The 20,181-nt window shown below is 42.4% G+C and overlaps 3 protein-coding genes across 5 annotated transcripts; 2 read left to right on the top strand and 1 right to left on the bottom strand.

Annotated features, from left to right (window-relative positions):
- Nucleotides 1–1,028: 1,028 nt before the first annotated feature.
- LOC129831066 (keratinocyte differentiation factor 1-like) lies at nt 1,029–8,407 on the top strand. 3 transcript variants are annotated; one of them, XM_055894087.1, is made up of 5 exons: nt 1,029–1,421; nt 2,379–3,281; nt 3,449–3,564; nt 3,707–3,784; nt 7,048–8,407. In XM_055894087.1, exons 2-5 carry the CDS (start codon nt 2,401–2,403, stop codon nt 7,113–7,115), a joined length of 1,143 nt encoding a protein of 380 aa, XP_055750062.1. In that variant the 5' UTR covers nt 1,029–1,421; nt 2,379–2,400; the 3' UTR covers nt 7,116–8,407. The 3 variants fall into 3 exon arrangements, with proteins under 3 accessions (XP_055750062.1, XP_055750063.1, XP_055750061.1); XM_055894088.1 differs by having other exon boundaries at nt 1,030–1,280; nt 7,051–8,407; XM_055894086.1 differs by having other exon boundaries at nt 1,030–1,280.
- A 1,019-nt stretch (nt 8,408–9,426) lies between these two features.
- On the bottom strand, nt 9,427–10,892 carry LOC129831067 (nuclear receptor subfamily 0 group B member 2-like). The gene is made up of 2 exons (XM_055894089.1): nt 10,030–10,892; nt 9,427–9,779 (listed from the first exon to the last, which is right to left on the bottom strand). The coding sequence occupies exons 1-2, from the start codon at nt 10,643–10,645 to the stop codon at nt 9,526–9,528; spliced, it is 870 nt and encodes a 289-aa protein (XP_055750064.1). The 5' UTR covers nt 10,646–10,892; the 3' UTR covers nt 9,427–9,525.
- Nucleotides 10,893–12,093: 1,201 nt separating this feature from the next.
- Nucleotides 12,094–19,965, top strand: LOC129831064 (nuclear migration protein nudC-like). The gene is made up of 9 exons (XM_055894081.1): nt 12,094–12,296; nt 12,621–12,698; nt 12,954–13,172; nt 14,952–15,041; nt 15,244–15,357; nt 15,829–16,023; nt 16,131–16,214; nt 17,483–17,601; nt 19,617–19,965. The coding sequence occupies exons 1-9, from the start codon at nt 12,225–12,227 to the stop codon at nt 19,666–19,668; spliced, it is 1,023 nt and encodes a 340-aa protein (XP_055750056.1). The 5' UTR covers nt 12,094–12,224; the 3' UTR covers nt 19,669–19,965.
- Nucleotides 19,966–20,181: the final 216 nt, after the last annotated feature.

Genomic DNA, 20,181 nt, shown 5'->3' with positions numbered 1-20,181 from the left:
TTGCCTGCAATGACAACAAGCTCAGTCCGATGATGCTGTGACACACCGCCCCAGACCATGACGGACCCTCCACCTCCAAATCGATCCCACTCCAGAGTACAGGCCTCAGTGTAACGCTTATTCCTTCGACGATAAACACGAATCCGACTATCACCCCTGGTGAGACAAAACCGCGACTCGTCAGTGAAGAGCACTTTTTGCCAGTCCTGTCTGGTCCAGCGACGGTGGGTTTGTGCCCATAGGCGACGTTGTTGCCGGTGATGTCTGGTGAGGACCTGCCTTACAACAGGCCTACAAGTCCAGCCTCTCTCAGCCTATTGCGGATACTCTGAGCATTGATGGAGGGATTGTGCGATCCTGGTGTAACTCAGGCAGTTGTTGTTGCCATCCTGTACCTGTCTCCCAGGTGTGATTTTTCAGATGTACCGATCCTGTGCAGGTGTTGGTACGTGTGGTCTGCCACTGCGAGGATGATCAGCTGTCCGTCCTTTCTCCCTGTAGCACTGTCTTAGGCGTCTCACAGTATGGACATTGCAATGTATTGCCCTGGCCACATCTGCAGTCCTCATGCCTCTTTGCAGCATGCCTAAGGCACGTTCACGCAGATGAGCAGGGACCCTCAGCATTTTTCTTTTGGGGTTTTTCAGAGTCGGTAGAAACCCTCTTTAGTGTACTAAGTTTTCATAACTGTGACCTTAATTGCCTACAGTCTGTAAGCTGTTCGTGTCTTAAAGACCGTTCCACAAGTGCATGTTCATTAATTGTTTATGGTTCATTGAACAAGCATGGGAAACAGTGTTTTAACCCTTTTCAATTAAGATTTGTTTAGTTATTTGGATTTTTATGAATTATCTTTGAAAGACAGGGTCCTGAAATTTACGTTTCTTTTTTGCTGAGTTTACCTATAGGATAGTGAGAATCTGATAAAAATCCCTAATCCTGTAGGATTTTTTGACTAGGGATATGAGCAATTCCATTTTTTGTTGACCAAATTCGACATTACTTCGTGGATTTATTTTCGTGGACAGCTTTTGGGCGGAGTAAACAATCTTGCTTCGCCTCTTACTCTCTGGTTGAGTTTATGTTTGGTTTACCTTGTCTCGCAGGTAAAAAAATAAACGGCTGTAGCAGGAATTTGGGAAACGAAACTATATCGCGTGTGTTTTGTGGGCAATTTAATTTAAGACGAAAAATATAATACAAATGCTCTTGCTCTTTGAGGAATATAACTTTACGGAAGAAAACTCGGTGGAAAGACCCGCGATCACTCTTCCCATGCCGTGAGTAAAAACGTAGTTTAAACGGAAACGCATACTGCAAATTAATAAACCCAGGTGTAACTTTAGCAATACACTACAGATGGAACAAAATACGATACTTGATTGGATATGGATTTTGGAAATGGCACCTTGACAATTATTGTAAGTTATTTTGACAGAAGGCTGTTGGCCGACTGAAAACGTCGTCGTCCAGCTCAACAAGCTGTTTTGCTGCGTGTCAGCAAATTAGAAACCTTTTATTATATGAAGTAGGCCCGGCCGGTTTATCAAACAACCGTTCGGGGGATTGTTTTAATTAATATCAACTCCCTGTAAAGCCTTTTATTTTATTTTATTGACATTCACCTTATGACACATTTGTTTACATTTTGGCCTACTTCAGCAGCCTACATTGAATGGACAGTCACCGTCCTCATGCTGGCTTCCATAATGCCATTATTAATGGCGTGTTGTTGACTTTCTGTGAAAGAAGGTTTTGAACGTATAGGCCAGGGCGTTCTGGAGACCCAGGGCGCCATTTTCTGGCATATCACAGTAATAACACACCTGAATCAAGTTCCCATCTTATCACCAAGCCCTTGGATTTAGGTGAATTAAGTGTGTTAATGTTGGGCTACAACACAAACCGGCACGCCAATAAGGCTGAAATTGAACCAAGTTTAAGTTTGTGTGTTTAATCTTGTTGTGGTTCATTGATTTTAAAACAACTAATTTGAGCCCTACATCCTGTAGGCTACATACACACAACATCCACGGAATAGATTGGGTAACTTCACTTGGCACTAAGGGATATGTGAGGATTGATATAGTTTCTTGGTTTGGCAGGGGTTGCAGCCTCATGTGACTTATGTTTAAAGTTTGGTTTGCCATGCCAAGGGCCTGGCAGCATACATTTGACATGGCATATAGTCAGGCATTGACCTAATGTCCATGTAGTATTGTTGTTGTCTATTGATTCAAGTCCACTTTACTTTGTCTGAAGCTGCTGATTATTATGACAGGGCTAAGCAATGTTCTTTATAAATGTAACATACATATTTCATACATTAATGTAATGCACTGCCCCCCCCCCCACTCCCTTTCCTCTTTTTTTCCAAGGCCCTGGCTCTAGTTAACCACCATGCCCAGCAGCAGCACAGGGAGCTCCAGACCCTGGTCCGAGCCAGGGGGCCAGAAAGGCCTCGTCCCTTTGCGACCCAAACATCACCTCTCCCGGGGCAACAGCACCAGCCTGGAGTCCTGCTACGAGGAGCGATGTGTGGACCCGGTGGAGGAGAGGCACCAGGGGCCAAAGGTGACATACCACAAGGCCAACCGCAGGGACGTGCAGAGCAGGGAGGCAGAGGAGACCATTGGCTTCATCCCCGGATCTAGAGACTCTCCTTCAGGGGGTCAGGGGTGTGGTCCCTGTGCCCACTCCTCCCCAGGAAGCTGTAAGAGCTGGGTGTGCAGTGTGCTGACCTGTGGACTCTACAGGGTGTGTCGGAGCACCATCCTGGCCCCTAGTCCCATTCAGAGCTCCCCAGGTGACGATCGGGAGAAGGTCAGCCTCCGGGGTCTCCAGGGCCACCTTGGGACCAACGACTCCCAATCCAGTAAAGGGAGTGGTGGTGGTGGTGACGCGGATTGGTCGGAGGACGTCTACATCAGAGGGGTCAAAGTGCACATTTCCACAATGGAGAAGGAGCTGGTGGTCGTTACCAGGCCTCCTTTACACAATGGAAGAGGTGGAGGAGGAGGGAGACAGTACAGCCCTCCCTCCTACTCCTGGAACGAGGGGGATATGGGTGATCTGAGTGTGGGTGACGTGGACTCTCTGATCACCCAAAAGCTTCTGGAGCTGTACTCTGAGTACCAGATCGAGGAGCTGGCTCACTGCACCTCAGACTCAGTGTTCCTGAAGAAGACCAGTGAAATCAGCCAGCTTATCAGTGACCTGGCCGAAGAGCATCAGCTTGATAAACAGGATGCTGAGTGTCGACTGGTCAAGGGCATCATCAGGTAGCTACCATTCACTGGTAGGGATTAACTGCCTTGATCAAGGGCACAATGTGTTTGTGTGTGCACGCGCAAAAGCAGTTGCGTATCGCAACAGCGAATTAATACATTTACTTTGTAAAGTGGACAGTAAAGTTGATATACCATTTTCATCTATTCTATTTTGTCAGGATCAGCACTAGGAAGAGCAAGAAGAGACCTCCGTGCAAAAAGTCACAGAGGAGAACCTCCGACAGCGGTAACGAAACCATGAGCAACTATCAAGCATCAACCATCAGCAATAACAGTAAGCAACACCTCTACGGATAAACATTTCCAACAGCTTTTCCCTTATTTTGCATACTTATTGAAGTGATACTTCGTTTGTCATTAATTTATTCCACTGTTAGTTGACTGTCACTCTTTGTTTGTTGTTTTTTACGTTGAAGATGATTATTGTATCCAGATATCCAAGGAGACAGATTCTGATATGAATGCTAGGAACATGAGGATCAACAGTGGAGCGGGTAAGAGACTTGACGTGTGTGCTGTAGTCATCATTAAGCGCTTGTTATGATGGGGTTAGAGTCCTTCAAGACACACTTTTACTGAAACCGCTGTATTTCCCTTGTGTTCATTTAGCAGCAGCGCATTGCCACTGATAAATTGTTGCCACCCACCCTGGAAAATTTGAGAGGATGGAAAAACGCTTTCAGTGTAAACTTAAATAACTATAACCACACAAAGTTTATAGAAAAGATAATTGATGTATATATTTTTAAAGATGCAGTAAGTCTTGTCAGAAGCTAGCAGAATCATTACTTACCAACAGCAGCTGTAAATTCCAATAGAACTACATTACTTTTTCAAGTTCAAATTCCTTGCTTTGTGGGTCGGAGTGCAGTATTTATTTAGTTTCATAGCACAAACGTTTGTTAGCACGTTTCTCATACTGGCTTAATGCTTCGAACACACCGACAGCGTCATTGCACAAAATAGTATGCAGCATCATCTGGATATGTGTGCAACGAAAGTTCAACATTCACCTTCTGCTACTATTTCTGTCAAGCCGTCTACGCATACAGTTTGACGCCTACCTTCTATAAATCTAACGAATGCACCACACCACGAACGTACTGCAACTGCCTCTGCAACGCAATGCTGCCTCTGCAATGCAATGCTGCAAGGCAAACGCAGTGATTCATTGGAAATTAATGTAATTCTGGTGTACCAAAATGCAACGACGCTGTGTGTTCGAAGCGTTAGACACATACAGAGCAGCAAGTGCTCTGACATCGCTCCTCCATATGTATATAGTCTTAATTCATTACATTTGTGTGTGGTCTATGTTGTTAGGTATTACTTGTTAGATATTACTGCACTGTCAGAGCTAGACGCACAAGCATTTCGCTACAGCCGCAATAACATCTGCTAATCACGTGTTTGTGACCAATAAAATTTCATTTGAATTGCAGGGGGGTTGCCTAGCAACATATTCTTCAGAAGGAGTTAACTTCTGCATTGCGACACAAATTCCCATTATTTGAACAGCTAACATGACAACCAAAATGGCTTTGAAAAATGTTTTTCAGCTAAGAGGGAGAAGTATCTAACAAAATAACTACATTATGTAATTGATTTTGTGTGTGAGCATAAGAACACAGAATTAGCCATAGCAAAATGTGTAGAATTGCAGACAATTTGCTTTAAAATGGCAAAATGTTATCTCAGCTCCATGGAAATGTTTCTAGAAGGAAAGTAGCTCCCTTTTTGATACAGAAAAAACCTTGCTTATTGCTAATAACACACCTTCCTGATAATATTGTATGGTGCCTGGCTAAATTAAGAGTCGGTCCTAAAATATTGCTTTACCAATATGTTATTGGGCTCATTTCTGGGAGAGATTATAGATATATGATGTTGGCATCATTTGATTTTCATTATTTTTGGAGTAGCTTGTCCTTATAAAATGTCACAAGAAATTACACTACATGACCAAAAGTATGTGGACACCTGCTCGTCGAACATCTCATTCCCAGATCATGGGCATTGAAAAGAGCCTCCCTTTTGCTGCAATAACAGCCTCCACTCTTCTGTGAAGGCTTTCCACTAGCTGTTGGAATATTGCTGCGGGGACTTGCTTCCACTCATCCACAAGAGCGTTAGTGAGGTCGGGCACTGATGTTGGGCGATTAGGCCTGGCTCGCAGTCGGCGTTCGAATTCATTCCAAAGGTGTTCGATGGGGTTGTGGTCAGGGCTCTGTGCAGGCCGGTCTAGTTTTTCCACACCGATCTCGACAAACCATCTCTGTATGGACCTCGCTATGTGCACAGGGGCATTGTCATGCTGAAACAAGAAAGGGCCTTCCTCAAACTGTTGCCACAAAGTTGGAAGCACAAAATCGTCTAGAATGTTATTGTATGGTGTAGCGTTAAGATGTCCCTTCACTGGAACTAAGGGGCCCGAACCATGACAAGAGCCTCAGACCATTATTCCTACTCCACCAAACTTTACAGTTGGCACTATGTATTAGGTCAGCTAGTGTTCTCCTGGCATCCGCCAAACCCAGATTCCTCCGTTGGACTACCAGATGGTGAAGCGTGATTCATCTTTCCAGAGAACGCGTTTCCACTGCTTTGGACTCCAATGGCGTGAGCTTTACACCACTACTGCTGGCACTTGGCATTGTGCATGGTGATCTTAGGCTTGTGTGCGGCTGCTCGGCCATGGAAACTCGTTTCATGAGGCTCCCGACGAACAATTATTGTGCCAGGGGCAGTTTGGAACTCAGTGGGGAGTTTTGCAACCAAGGACAGACGATATTTATGAGCTTCAGCGGTCCAGTTCTGTGAGCTTGTGTGGCCTACCACTTCGCGGCTGAGCCAGTGTTGCTCCTAGACGTTTCCACTTCACAATAACAGCACTTACAGTTGACCGGGGCAGCTTTAGCAGGGCAGGAATTTCATGAACTGACTTGTTGGAAAGGTGGCATCCTATGACGGTGCCACGTTGAAAGTCACTAAGCTCTTCAGTAAGGCCATTCTACTGCCAGTGTTTGTCTATGGAGATTGCATGGCTGTGTGCTCCATGTTATACACCTGTCAGCAACGAGTGTGGCTGAAATAGACCAATCTACTAATTTGAAGGGGTATCCGCATACTTTTTTTGAATATATAGTGTACCATCTCACAGTCCTACATAAAAAAAGATCGCGACTGGAGTTCCCCAGTGATTTCCCCCCCTTCCACGACCTTTGCCACCGCTGCACAAAAAAAAAAAATCTAGGAAACACTGAAACCGGTTGGGTTAGTATCTGAGTGAGATAGATCTAATAGAGGGAATGTTGTGGCATAAATTCAACGTTATCTCTTCCCCTGATAGATACTTCCTTTCCGAGACTTTTTATTGTGAACATCCTATTTATTTAAGCCTATCCCAGAGGTGGATTGGTTGCCTTAAGGTTGTAGCTCCTTGGGCAAGTCAGACTTGTATTGACTTGGTCAGACACAAATAAATAGGTTTTATAAACCAAACGCTGTAATATGAACCGAATTGAATCATGTAGATGACAAGTTGTTCTTGATGATGAAGGTCCTGAACCAATTATGTATATATTACTAAACCTGTGGACTTAACTTCATTTTGCACATAAGTTGATAAGGTACTCCTGATGTTTTTTTTGTCATTTGCATTTTATATGTGAACTTTGAAGCCAAATTTCATCATTGCGTTGACAATGAAGTTTGTCTGTTCTATTATATATCTCATACCTTTATATTTTGATTTAAGCAGAAAGTTCTGAGCATCAGATCTCTGTGTTTGGCATGCCCCTGCCCTGGACCACGGTCAGAACATGATGACCCATACTCAACACTCCTGATGCCATGGAGCATCTCACCAGTCCCCAGCTGGAGAGGTTGGGAACCATAGTTACACATGCATTGTATGTTCTATTGAATTCTGTGTTGGGACCTTGAAGGAGCCAGAGAATTGCACTCTGTTAAATTAGGTGGGAGGAGTATTACGCATATGCAAACTACTCCAGAGGCCATGACTTTGAAGACTATACTATGAATCATGTCATCTGTATTTTGAAGGACTATAATCCACTCAGGGTAGTGAATGTATTTTTGATTCTGACATATTGCGTCCGTGTTTGGGGGTTGGTCTGTCTCAGAGAGAAGTTACTGTAGACTTATCAGACCCTTCCAGCAGCTCCTCCTGTTTTGATGTCTGTTCTTCACCCTCATATTACTTTAGTGCTGTATGTCCCTTTATCCTTGAATAACAACTAGCTGTGTTAATATGAAACCCCACTCTCTACTGCTGTTTGATCTCTTTCTGCTTTATCAGGTCAACTCCCAACACTGACACAAGAACCAGTTTCAAGGTAGTGTACTCTTATCCAGTGACTTGCAGGGTAGAGTAAACTGACTCAAGAAATATAGATAACCGCACACTTGATTGCTCCACGGTTTTATTGTGCTGTGTTTGGACCTGACGCTCTTAGTCTTCGTAAGGTTTAACCCATGTGAGTAATGCAGTGGTTTGGACACCAAGAACCAACCTGGAATGTACTGGAGGCCAAAAACCACTCGGAACGTATGAAGAAAGAACACCTCAAAGACAATGAATGTTGTTATTGGCTTATTGGTGACTGTGAAATACAATTGTAGATGTATATTTTGATGCCATGGGAATATCGTACTACTATACATAACTTTAATCCTAATATGTTGAGATTGCTTTAAAATTGGTTATGCTTCAAAATCTTTAGCGAGAATGTGGCCCAGCTAATGTTGTAACATGATATCATTGTAGACTCCTATGAGTACATAAGTGAAATTAACTTTTATAATGTATGCAGTTCTGTGATTTTATATAACACTTAAAAAAAGTGAAATGCAAATGAAGTTGTGACGGCGTTAATGCCATGCTATTCTTGCACATTTTGTCAAATGTTTTATTGTGGTTGGTATAAAGGATATGAGTTGTTCTCTACGGGGAAAATTCTAACTTCCACTTAAGTCTAATTTTAGTTCTGCACAAGGGGAGACTAAGTGGGTTTATGTGGAATTTAGGATCTGCCACTAAGCGTGTGTAAATTAATGACTTACATTGTTAATTAAAAAAAAATGTCAAACTGTGACTTCCTAACCTTTCATTAGCTCACCAATAGAAGTCAGAGTCCTATGTTTTGTGTGTTGACATTAAGCTCTGTGTATGTCTGGGTCTTCATTCTTTCTAAATAGCCTTTTCCCTTTGCATGATGACGTGAGTCACACAATAACTACACACAATACTCTTCCAGGTTATTTACACCTCAGTTCTATGGAGTTGATATATCAAAATGGAAGAATGTCTGACAACATGCAGACTAAGAGCCAATGAGCGTTCTGTGAGGTGAAACTTTTAGAATGTTGTACATTGAAAAGATCTGACACAATTATTTTTTCTACAATGGAAGGAAAGCATATTTTTGATTCTACTCAATACATTTTTGTCTGAATGTTCTGTAATGCTTTGCCATGTTGAACAGGCCCACATTTAAGACTTAAGCTACACAGACATCTCTGGCAGGTGCACACTGACGGGGTGTTCATTTGTGCCCCCTGGAGATTACTTTTATCTTTGGCAAGGACAAAATAATACAGGCCACCAAATAACTGTAACAAGATGACTTATCATGACTTAACATGATGACTTAACATGTTTGGTTGTTCATGTAAAACAGGTTATTCTGGTTCTAGCCATAGACAGGAAATTGATAAGAGGTAGGCTTACAGGAAATAGATAGCTGTTTACATATTGTTGAGCTAGTTGGAGTATTAATACATGGCCTAATGCCACATTTTGCCAGTCTCCCTTATGCTTTGAAATGTTCAATCCCAGGTAGTCACTCAAGGGATTTTTGGTACTTTCCATTCCGTACTTCCCTGTACAGTATACAGCACAACATGTTTGTAGTTACATGTAGGAAACCACTAGTAGGAGCCAGAGTACATATCATGCTAAGAGCCAGTACAATTAGTCCCTGATTTTTCTATCAATGGAAATTACAGCAGCTCACTTCATTTATTTTTATCGCACCACTGATAAATTGTCAGATGTATGCCAAAAACAAATGATAGAAGAGTGATTAAATATGTGTTAAGAGAGAAACAAACATTTTGTTAATAAAACTTTTATTGCTTAGTTGCAATCTTCACATTCATATTTGTCAGTAGAAAATACCCTAAAATATAATTCATACACACGCACAAACTTTCAGCTATACTCTTGTCTCATAAACAGCATCTCACTTAACAAGTCAAACAGATTCGCCTGACCAATAACAGGTCTGAAGAACAATTCTGTGATGAGTGATTGGCTGACAGCCTGTAGGGCAGAAGTTGATAGTAGGATGCGGCTGAATCGACCCGAGTCTCCTGGGTGAAGGGTCAGGACAACCTCCTGTAGAGCTCTCTGGGCCTCCTGTTGGAGACTGTCGATGAATACAGTGGTGCTCAGTCCTGGGACGTCTGTTAAGAGGAATTGGGGTAAATGGAATGTCAATTCAACTGTATTCCACCATCAGCAGTTTAACCCTAATGTGACAGAAGAGTGAAGCTGTATACCATAATTTGTCATGTTAGATGATTAAATAATCATTGATTATGCCATTGATTGCTTAAAATATTTAAATCGAATGAAATTAATAGAATGTCAGGTAGATTTGGAGTTCCACAGTACACCATAGCATGCTGAGGAGAAGTAGAAGAAGAGCTTTACCTGGATTGAACAGCATAGCACCCTTCAGATAGGCATATTCCTTTGGGCTGAGATTCAGAGTCCACAGTCTGTTCAGACAGGATCTGAGTTTATGTATTCCAGCCAGCGTGGGCAGAGACCTCTTCCCCTCATCCTCCTCCTCTTGTTCTTCCTCACTCTGTGGCCCCTGACTGTTAAGGAGAATCCTCCTCAGCATGCTAGCCTGTGGTACATCCATCACCTCGAACACAGTCTGTTCTTGGGCCAGGCCCAGAGAGAACAGGGGCACCCAGCAGTCCCTCAGCAGAGATAGCTGATCCTCCACTGGAAGCTGACTGAAGGAGGGTAAACTCTTCATGAAGCGGATGGTTTTGACCAGAACATCAGATGCCACCTGACAGGTTCCCTCAGGGTTCTTCAGACACACTGCTCGTCGCCGCTCGCAATGGCAGTTGTGAGGCATTATCATGTTGTAGTCGTACTGGTTCACGTGGTTGTTGTTGATCATGCTGTTGTTGTTGTTGTAGTTACTGTCTGCCCGGCTCAGGATATTGTACAGGATGGTGTGAGGCTGATGTTGTTGCTCCCGGTAACCTGAACAGTGACAGGTGGTCTTCATCTCTTCAAGAGGAAACATGATGAATTTTCCTTTGAGGATCAATAAAGTATCAATCAATCAATAGATGATAAGATGACCCCAATGCAGAGGCTTTACAGAGCTATGCTACAGACGTGAGAATAGCCACTTTCTCTCTTTGAAATATTGTCCAGCAGTGTGATCAGCAGCTCTGACTGTCTGACAACTCCAGTAGACTGAGTCTTATTTATAGGAAGACAGGACACGCTCCTCTGATCTGTGTGTGACAAGTCAGCCTTGACCCCTCCCCCTCAGAGCACACACACACACACACACACACACACACACACACGAGAACGACAGTGACCCTGGACTGCTCTGTTCGCTGCGTTAGGTTCTCTCCACGTGGAGCGAGGTAATAGGGCGTATTCATAACAACTGTGACATTTGCCCTGCAGGGAGGGAGAGACGTGAGGAAGCCGGCTGCGCTACGGGGTCAATGACATTTATCATTTATCATGTTTACCTCCAGTTATTAACTCAACCTGTACCAGGCTACCAAGGACGGGGTCAATGCTCCCATACAGACTGCTACCCCAACACACAGCCTTGGTTCAGTCTTCGATTACGTGCTAGTTAAGGGGTAAATGCAGACTTAGGATCATAGGATAGCAGCATTAATGTTGGTATTGACAAAGAGTAATATAATTTTAGGAAAACGACACAAGTAGCCTAGATCCTAATCACATAGATAGATATCATTTTATTCTCATGATCAATAGCCTACTTTATTTTTGGCCTTACATGTGTTTTTGCAAATAGGCTATGCAACATAGAAAACATTAATCTTTCCACTCATGTTGCATATCACTCAACATAACTCTGTGTGATGGTCATTGTGACCATTATTTCACTTTATTTGAATAGTTCAGTCATGGCTCCACAGATATGTTATCTGGGTCAAAGAATTGAACAGTGAGCTGTTGGTCATTGACATCTATCAATCAGCGATATCTCCGGCTAAATCACTATCATTGACAATAAATGAGGGTTAGAATTAGAAAGATGTTCTACAACTATTACATGTAACATTTTCAATAGGATCATTGCCGATTCAGAGGTGGGGAAATTAGCTATAATGGCTACAACAAAGAATTTCAGAATCAGAATGTTATCCTTGAGCATACAAATCATGTGTTTGCATGTAAAAATGTATTTCCATAAATACATTTTAATTTATTCAAATGCACAGTTATAACAGATTAACTAAGAAATAATGTGTAATCGTGAAATAAAATGAATATACGATAATTATGGCATAATTAATTTGCAATATTTTTGCCATCAATCAAACACTAATTTCTAATCTAGAATATTCGTATTTTCCCCCCGTCAAAATTTGAATGTGCCCATATCCGTTCATCTAACACGATCTAATTGGCTGTTTGGTTGTCATTTAAAAGCTTGACCTCCCATTGCATCAAACTTTCCATTCTCTTAGAAACAAGGCGGTGCTTGTTTCAAAGAAGTACACAGCAACGTGACTTTACATTGCTCCCTGTTGCTGCTAGCCTATCCGTTTCAAATTATATTTTCAAACAAGTTTATATATATAAGATTATATATATTAGAATAGAAAATGGGTGATGATGAAAAGTATGACGGGATGTTGCTTGTTATGGCACAACAGCACGAAGGAGGTGTACAAGAGGTAAATTACAGTTTGATAGCATGCTAACATTAGCTAGCAAATTCATCAACAACTGGCTAGCCGGCTAATTAATTTAGCTATATGGGGGATGGGAAAGTGTCCAGCGTTTGCACCATGCATATAGCACCACAAACATGTAATTAATGTTAGTCGCATATATTAAATATCACACCAGTAGCGTAATCGTTAACCATAGGCTAGCTAACAGTGTTTAGGCATGTTGGTGTGGAACCGTTAGTAAGCCATAACAAATAGGCTTGTGAGTCGGATAAGGCGCAGGTTGGCTATATATCATCTCTAATCTAATATTTGTTCGTCCAACAGTTAGTTAACACGTTTTTCAGCTTCCTCCGGCGTAAAACAGACTTCTTCACGGGTGGCGAGGCTGGTGCACCAGAGAAGGTGAGTCCAACATTGGATACTTAACAGAACAAAAATGCATACATCAAGAGATGCTGAACCAATCTGTCTAATCTTATGAACTAGCACAATAACAAAGTCAAAATTGTCTATATAGTAAACATTTGAAGGTGTTTTAAGGTTAGGATCGTGGTTAGGATCAGGTTTTAAAATTAGATTTAAAGAGGAGAAATTGTAGCAATAAGGGGTTTATGACTTTGTGGCTGTGTTACCTAGTAAAAACACCTCTGTCCCCAGCTGGTGAAGGAGTCGTTTGCCCACCACAGCGGTCTTGCCCTGAAGGCCCACAGAGAGAAGGAGAAGAGACAGGAGAAGGAGAAGAGAGAGAAGGCAGAGAGGGCTGCTAAGCTAGCTGAAGAAGAGGCGAAAAAGAAGATTAAGAAAGCAGACGACGAGCCCAAAATCAAAGAACTGACAGACGAAGAGGCAGAGAGACTTCAGTCCGAAATCGACAAGGTAAGAAAAATGTGTTGTCAGTTATGAATGTTTGATGTGCTATACACATTAGATTTAACAGTTTGTCTTTGTTAGGGCTGACCCCGTTTAGTCGACTGGTCAATTGTTTGGTCGATAGGCTGTTGGTGAACCGAGATTTTTTATGTCGAGCAGTAGCAAAAAATATCACCTGTCTGATTCGCGCTGAGTGAACTGATCCATTGTGGAGGCCTTGGAGATGGCACAGTCAATCAGTCTAAGACATGTTAAACTGAAATTGTATATGGTTATATTACATAAGAACAATGGTGCAACACTAATAAAAATGATATTATTTTATAACATGCCCGTTTTACCGGTCGCTTTCCACGGTTCTGAAACACAGCAGTGTGCTGTTGAATTGGCGCCTTTTCCTAGACCGTGTTGCTATGTGCATAATAGCAAAGTTAACCAGCATATTGGTGTTGAGAACAATGCTGTGGAGAACAGCAGCAGAATGAGGAGAGGAGAAACAGCCCTTGACTTATTGTCTAAGAAAAGTGAGGAGAGAGGAAACCCCAACTTAATTAGGTCTATAATCAATAGCCTAACTCTTAAATGTGCCTGTCTTTATAAATCATCATTATATCTACAGAAACAAGACAGATCCTGCTTCTGTTGCCTGTTTGAGTGTTTGTTTAATAGCCTACTGATTCCGTGAGCACCAAGCCTCACGCAACGACATGTCAAGTAAACAATTTCACAAATTAGACAGTTTTTAATCTTTGCTTTGCTGTGATTTTAGTAAGAACAGCCTTTCTAGTATTATTTATAATTTATTTAGTCTTTACACTGTTCTAAATTGTTGTGGAAATTATAATTATAATAATAACCCTCCTTTTTCTTGATCTCATTGTAATTATTATTATTATGATAATAAGTAATGTCATTATCATTAGTAGGCTTAATATAACAGCTTTGTATAACCACCATCAAACTGTAGGCCTAAGAGCACATCCTGTTTAGTCTTATTACTGTAATGAATTTAGGCCTATATTTCAATACTTCTATAGGCTACTGTATCAATCATTCATTCGTTCATGTCATCACACTGCATATGAGTCATTCATGATTTGAAATGCAATCAAGCATTATATATTTTTTAAATACACTAAAGCAAGCATTTAATAATTAGCTTATGCAATAAATAAACTGTTCCTTTTCGGAAATAGCATTCTTGAATGAATGCGACTGTTTTTAGTCTTTACTGTAATAAAGGCTTAACATAAAAATGTTACAGCAGACTCTCTGGTACGCTTGTACTTTATTTAGTGTTTACATTGTTCCAAACGGTCAGAAAAATCATATTGTAATCTATACAGCACCTGTTTAACACACATAATATGCATGCAGTGTTTGCTCTTTACCTTCTTTTTCTTGATCTCTGGGATTTTACACAACTAGTCACATTTATTCCACACATCTGACTTTCCCTTTACCTCCTGAGCAACCAGTAAACATTCCCCCGTTTCAATTTTATTCGTCATGTCCTCTGCATCCATTTTGCTGTCACGTGTTACGGTGTTCAGAGTTTGTTATAACCAATTTATTGATGTTATTATGATATGCTATAGGTCAGGCTCTATTGTACCCTATTCAGATGGGGTTACTTTTACTGGGGAAGGTCGGGTAATGTAATTATGTGCATGAGCACAAAACACCGACAACTCTATGTAAACCAATATTTCTTTAAATCGGGGACCACCCTAGTCTTTGTCTTGATGAAGCTTAATGTCTGTCTTTGTCTTGTCTTGGTTTCAGCAAAATAAACAAGAGGAGAAGAAAGAGTCCACAAACACAAATGCAGAAACTCCACCTGAGAAAGCTGAGAAGGAAGGGAGAGAGAAGGAGGTAAGAGATTCGGTTGGGATGCCTCATTAGATAAATGAGCTGTAGAGAGACATCACTGTTTCCCCTGCTATCATATAGGCGGGGCATCTCACTTGGGAAATAAACTAGGGGGGGAAATGTATGCACATATTTAACAGCACAAGGGTATTTTATGCATGTTGAAGCAATTGAAGCTAATTAATAACTTGTTCATTTCTGCCAGACTGATTCCGATGGAGAAGAAGATGAGAAAGACAAGGACAAGGTGAAACCTAACGCAGGCAATGGAGCTGACCTGGCCAACTATCGTTGGACACAATCCCTGTCTGAAGTGGACGTGAGTTTATTTGCCTTTGGTTTTAGTATTCCCTAGTGCATGGATATTAACGTTTAACTGTAGCATGATTGTTTAACTATGAAGGGGTATTTTGTGCTCTCTGTTCATTTTGCACATTATGCATGGGCAGCTCCTCTATTTCAGAGCGGATGGTGATTTATCTTTTTGCCCCCAGTTGCTAGGGATTGGTTTAGTATTGGGCAAGATGTAATCTGGGCAGACGAGGTAATCAGGCATTCTGTGTGTTCTTCTTTATCTTGCCACCCAGCTGGTGGTGCCTTCATTCTAATTGGGTGCTCCCCTTTATTCCACCCCCAGCTGGTGGTGCCTCCATTCTAATTGGGTGTTCCCCTTTATCCCGCCCCCCAGCTGGTGGTGCCTTCATTCTAATTGGGTGTTCCCCTTTATCCTGCCCCCCAGCTGGTGGTGCCTTCATTCTAATTGGGTGTTCCCCTTTATCCCGCCCCCCAGCTGGTGGTGCCTTTTGATGTGAAGTTCCGTATGAAGGGGAAGGATGTGGTGGTGGACATCCAGCGTGGTATGCTGAAGGTGGGTCTGAAGGGTCATCCTCCTGTGATCGATGGACAGCTCTACAACCACGTCAAGGTGGAGGAGAGCTCCTGGCTCATTGAGGACGGCAAGGTGGTCACCATTCACCTGGAGAAGGTACTGCTTTTATTTCTCTTGTATTACAAGGGGTTTCATTGAGATGAAACATATATTTCACTCTGAAACCTTTTCAGTCACTAAATCATGCCTTGCGTCTGTTTCAGATCAACAAGATGGAGTGGTGGAATAAGATAGTGACCACGGATCCAGAACTCAATACAAAGAAGATTTGTCCGGAGAACTCTAAGGTAACCAACGCCAGGCTACTGATGCAAGGCTCACTGTATATTGCAAGAGAACATGTGATTATTCTCCTTTATTTAAAGATAAAAGGGTAATTTATCTCCCACTTACTAAAGGTCTTTCCCTTACTCTCCATCTCTCTATATTCCTCCCTTACTCTCCATCTCTCTATATTCCTCCCTTACTCTCCATCTCTCTATATTCCTCCCTTACTCTCCATCTCTCTATATTCCTCCCTTACTCTCCATCTCTCTATATTCCTCCCTTACTCTCCATCTCTCTATATTCCTCCCTCACTCTCCATCTCTCTATATTCCTAACCTCACCCTCCATCTCTCTATCGCTCCGTTTCCATCTCTCTATATTCCTCTCTCTATCGCTCCTCTCCATCTCTCTATATTCCTCCCTCTCACCCTCCATCTCTCTATCGCTCCTCTCCATCTCTCCATATTCCTCCCTCTCACCCTCCATCTTTCTATCGCTCCTCTCCATCTCTCTATATTCCTCTCTCTATCGCTCCTCTCCATCTCTATATTCCTCCCTCTCACCCTCCATCTTTCTATCGCTCCTCCATCTCTCTATATTCCTCCCTCACCCCCCATCTCTCTCGCTCCTCTCCATCTCTCTATATTCCTCCCTCTCACCCTCCATCTCTCTATCGCTCCTCTCCATATCTCTATATTCCTCCCTCACCCCCCATCTCTCTCGCTCCTCTCATCTCTATATTCCTCCCTCTCACCCTCCATCTCTCTATCGCTCCTCTCCATCTCTCTATATTCCTCCCTCACCCCCCATCTCTCTCGCTCCTCTCATCTCTATATTCCTCCCTCTCACCCTCCATCTCTCTATCGCTCCTCTCCATCTCTCTATATTCCTCCCTCACCCCCATCTCTCTCGCTCCTCTCCATCTCTCTATATTCCTCCCTCTCACCCTCCATCTCTCTATCGCTCCTCTCCATCTCTATATTCCTCCCTCACCCCCCATCTCTCTCGCTCCTCTCCATCTCTCTATATTCCTCCCTCTCACCCTCCATCTCTCTATCGCTCCTCTCCATCTCTATATTCCTCTCTATCGCTCCTCTCCATCTCTCCATATTCCTCCCTATCACCCTCCATCTCTCTATCGCTCCTCTCCATCTCTATATTCCTCTCTATCGCTCCTCTCCATCTCTATATTCCTCCCTCTCACTCTATCTCTCTATCGCTCCTCCAACTCTCTATATTCCTCCCTCTCACCCTCTATCTCTCCTTGTCTCTCTTCCTGCTGTCTCAGCTGTCAGATCTGGATGGGGAGACCCGTGGTATGGTGGAGAAGATGATGTACGACCAGAGACAGAAGTCCATGGGTCTACCCACCTCCGAAGAGCAGAAGAAACAAGACATCCTCAAAAAGTAGCTTTCAGCACATTGCTTCTAGCACCATCATATAGCATGTCCATCATGACATAGTTTAAGTAGTGCAGTACTTTTCTTCACATTGGGCTCCCGAGTGGCGCAGTGGTCTAAGGCACTGCATCTCAGTGCAAGACGCGTCACTACAGTCCCTGGTTCAAATCCAGGCTGAATCACATCCGGCCGTGATTGGGAGTCCAATAGAGTGGCGTCCAATTAGCCCAGCGTCGTCCGGGTTTGGCCGGGGTAGGCCATCAATGTAAATAAGGAATTTGTTTTTAACTGACTTTTATATGACTTGACTAGTTAAATAAAGGTTAAATGGAAATAAAGGAAATAAAAACATAGACAGTGAAATGCTTGACCGATCCCAATAATCCCTGGGACTTAACTACTGACAGTCTACTGACAGAATTGAACATTAGAAAAGTACTTCATATTATATACTTACTGACAAGAAAATGTTCTGTTTGCTGTTTACTTTGTATAGGTTTACTTGGTGCTTTTCTTTTTATTGTCAAACATGTTCAAATATACTGGATAGTTTAACAGCCATAGAAACGAGGAAACAGGAAAAAGTGAATGTTAAAGCGGCTCCCTCTTACTGTTTCCTGTCAAGGTCAGGTCACACGATCATTGCAGCCATAAACAGATAGTGAGACGTCTGTACCAGCTTCCCAACTGAGTCTGGGATTAGAGCTGACCTCACTTCTTATTCCTCGACCATCATAATGCCCCATGTCACACACTGCACTCCTTTTCAGCAGGTGGATTAAGCAGTGTGTTTTTTGAGTAGTGCATATGTTATCCCTATTCAAAGTCAGGGACCCACGCTGACCTCGGCCATCATTGTACAGTCAGTCTCAATGTGCATGTCTCCCACTGTTGAACTTTTTGTTATGAGCAGGTGGATTGCATAGTTTGTGCCCTTTTATTTTTTTTATTGAAGAACAAAGTTATATGCATTTTACATACTGCGTAGTCTTGTGAATATGTTCTGTATTCGAAAGATTGCATGACCAGACAATGACCATGTTTTTATTTCCTAGTGACGTGACTTGAGCAATGTGAGGTGCATTAGTGATAGTTGGCAAATACTGCCTGAATGATCTCTGTATGACTCACTAGACTAGTATAGGTAGAAGGACCATTACACAGTGATAAGGGGTGTGTACGGGATAGAGGGAAGGAGCCGTAACCATTGGAGATGGATGTACAGGACATTCTCTTATCACTGTGAAGGTTATTAACCCATTCTAGTCCCAGTCACGAGCCAGGCCAGCGTTAGGTTACCTTTGTTCACCTGTGGCTTACTATAAACCCTATTTAAGGGAAGGATCCATCGGAGATGGATGTAGAGGACAGTCTCTTATCAGAGTTCATGTTATTAATTAAGCCCTTCTACTCCCTGTCCTGGTCATGATGAGGCGAGGCCAATGATAGGTTGGCTGGTTATATGTGTGATGTCATTCTGCAATGCCTCACACTTCCTCTGTTTATGAAAGTGTCCTCTTCAAAATATCTAGTACACTTACTATGGTTAGACTTCTGTTCATTACTGTGTGACACAATAGAGGACATCCAAATCCTTTATAAATGGGTGTTAGAGTCAGATGTGGTTACTTTGTAGGTGTTCTTTTGACCATATTGGGCGATTTAAAAGCCTTAAAATATATCTGCATCGGCCCGTTGTGGAGGTGAGAAAACGAAGGGAGAGGTCAATATTGCAAAGAAAATATTGACCTTTCGGTATCACACAAAATGTCCACATCGGTGCATCTGTAACTGACATCACTGTGCTGGTACCAGCTTGACTTCCTCCACTGTCCCTTTACTGGACTCAATGCTGGGATGAGTTTATCCAGTGTAATCTGACTATTAAACATGGCTAGTCTTGCAAACGCCTAAGTTTGTTGTGATTGCCAAACCCTTGTAGCATGGAACCAGGCTACTCTTACTGTTCAGACTCTATGATGTGAACCACCCCCCCACCCCCCTCTGTCATTGTGTTCCAGGTTCATGTCGCAGCACCCAGAGATGGACTTCTCTAAAGCTAAGTTCAGCTAGGAGACGTCACTGTCGTTCCCCAGCCAACCCTCCATACCCCTCTGCACTCTTACTCTGCCCAGGAAAACGACGACTATGAATCCTCATCAAAACCAACCTCCGGCGCCGATCTTACAGTTGAATTGAATCTCTCTTTTCTTTCTTCATCACCCTATCTCTCTATTTCTGTCTCTTCCCATTTCTGTAGTCCTAAAGTGCTGGGTTCTTGTTAGTCTCATTCCTGTTGCATGGGTTACTGTGTTCTGAATGTTTTAAAGAAATGTTTGGACTTTTTAAAATAAATTAATTCAAACCACATTCATTGAAATCTGGCATCATCGGTACTTTAATGTAAGAGAAAAATAACTGAAAAACCATATGAAATTAGCTACCATGCAGATTCGGCATTTAGTTCATTGTGAAATGTAACACGCGCTTTCAGAGACGTTGCGAGAGGCAGCAAATGTCACATTTTATATTTGTTCTCATGTTTTTATTACCCATGAATTGAAAGTGTACAATGGTAAAACGTAG

Source organism: Salvelinus fontinalis, chromosome 32 (genome assembly GCF_029448725.1).
Source record: "Salvelinus fontinalis isolate EN_2023a chromosome 32, ASM2944872v1, whole genome shotgun sequence".
In the NCBI taxonomy this organism is placed as follows: domain Eukaryota; kingdom Metazoa; phylum Chordata; class Actinopteri; order Salmoniformes; family Salmonidae; genus Salvelinus; species Salvelinus fontinalis.
The sequence above is the reverse complement of the archived record's forward strand: the minus strand, read 5'-3'. Positions and strand labels throughout refer to the sequence as shown.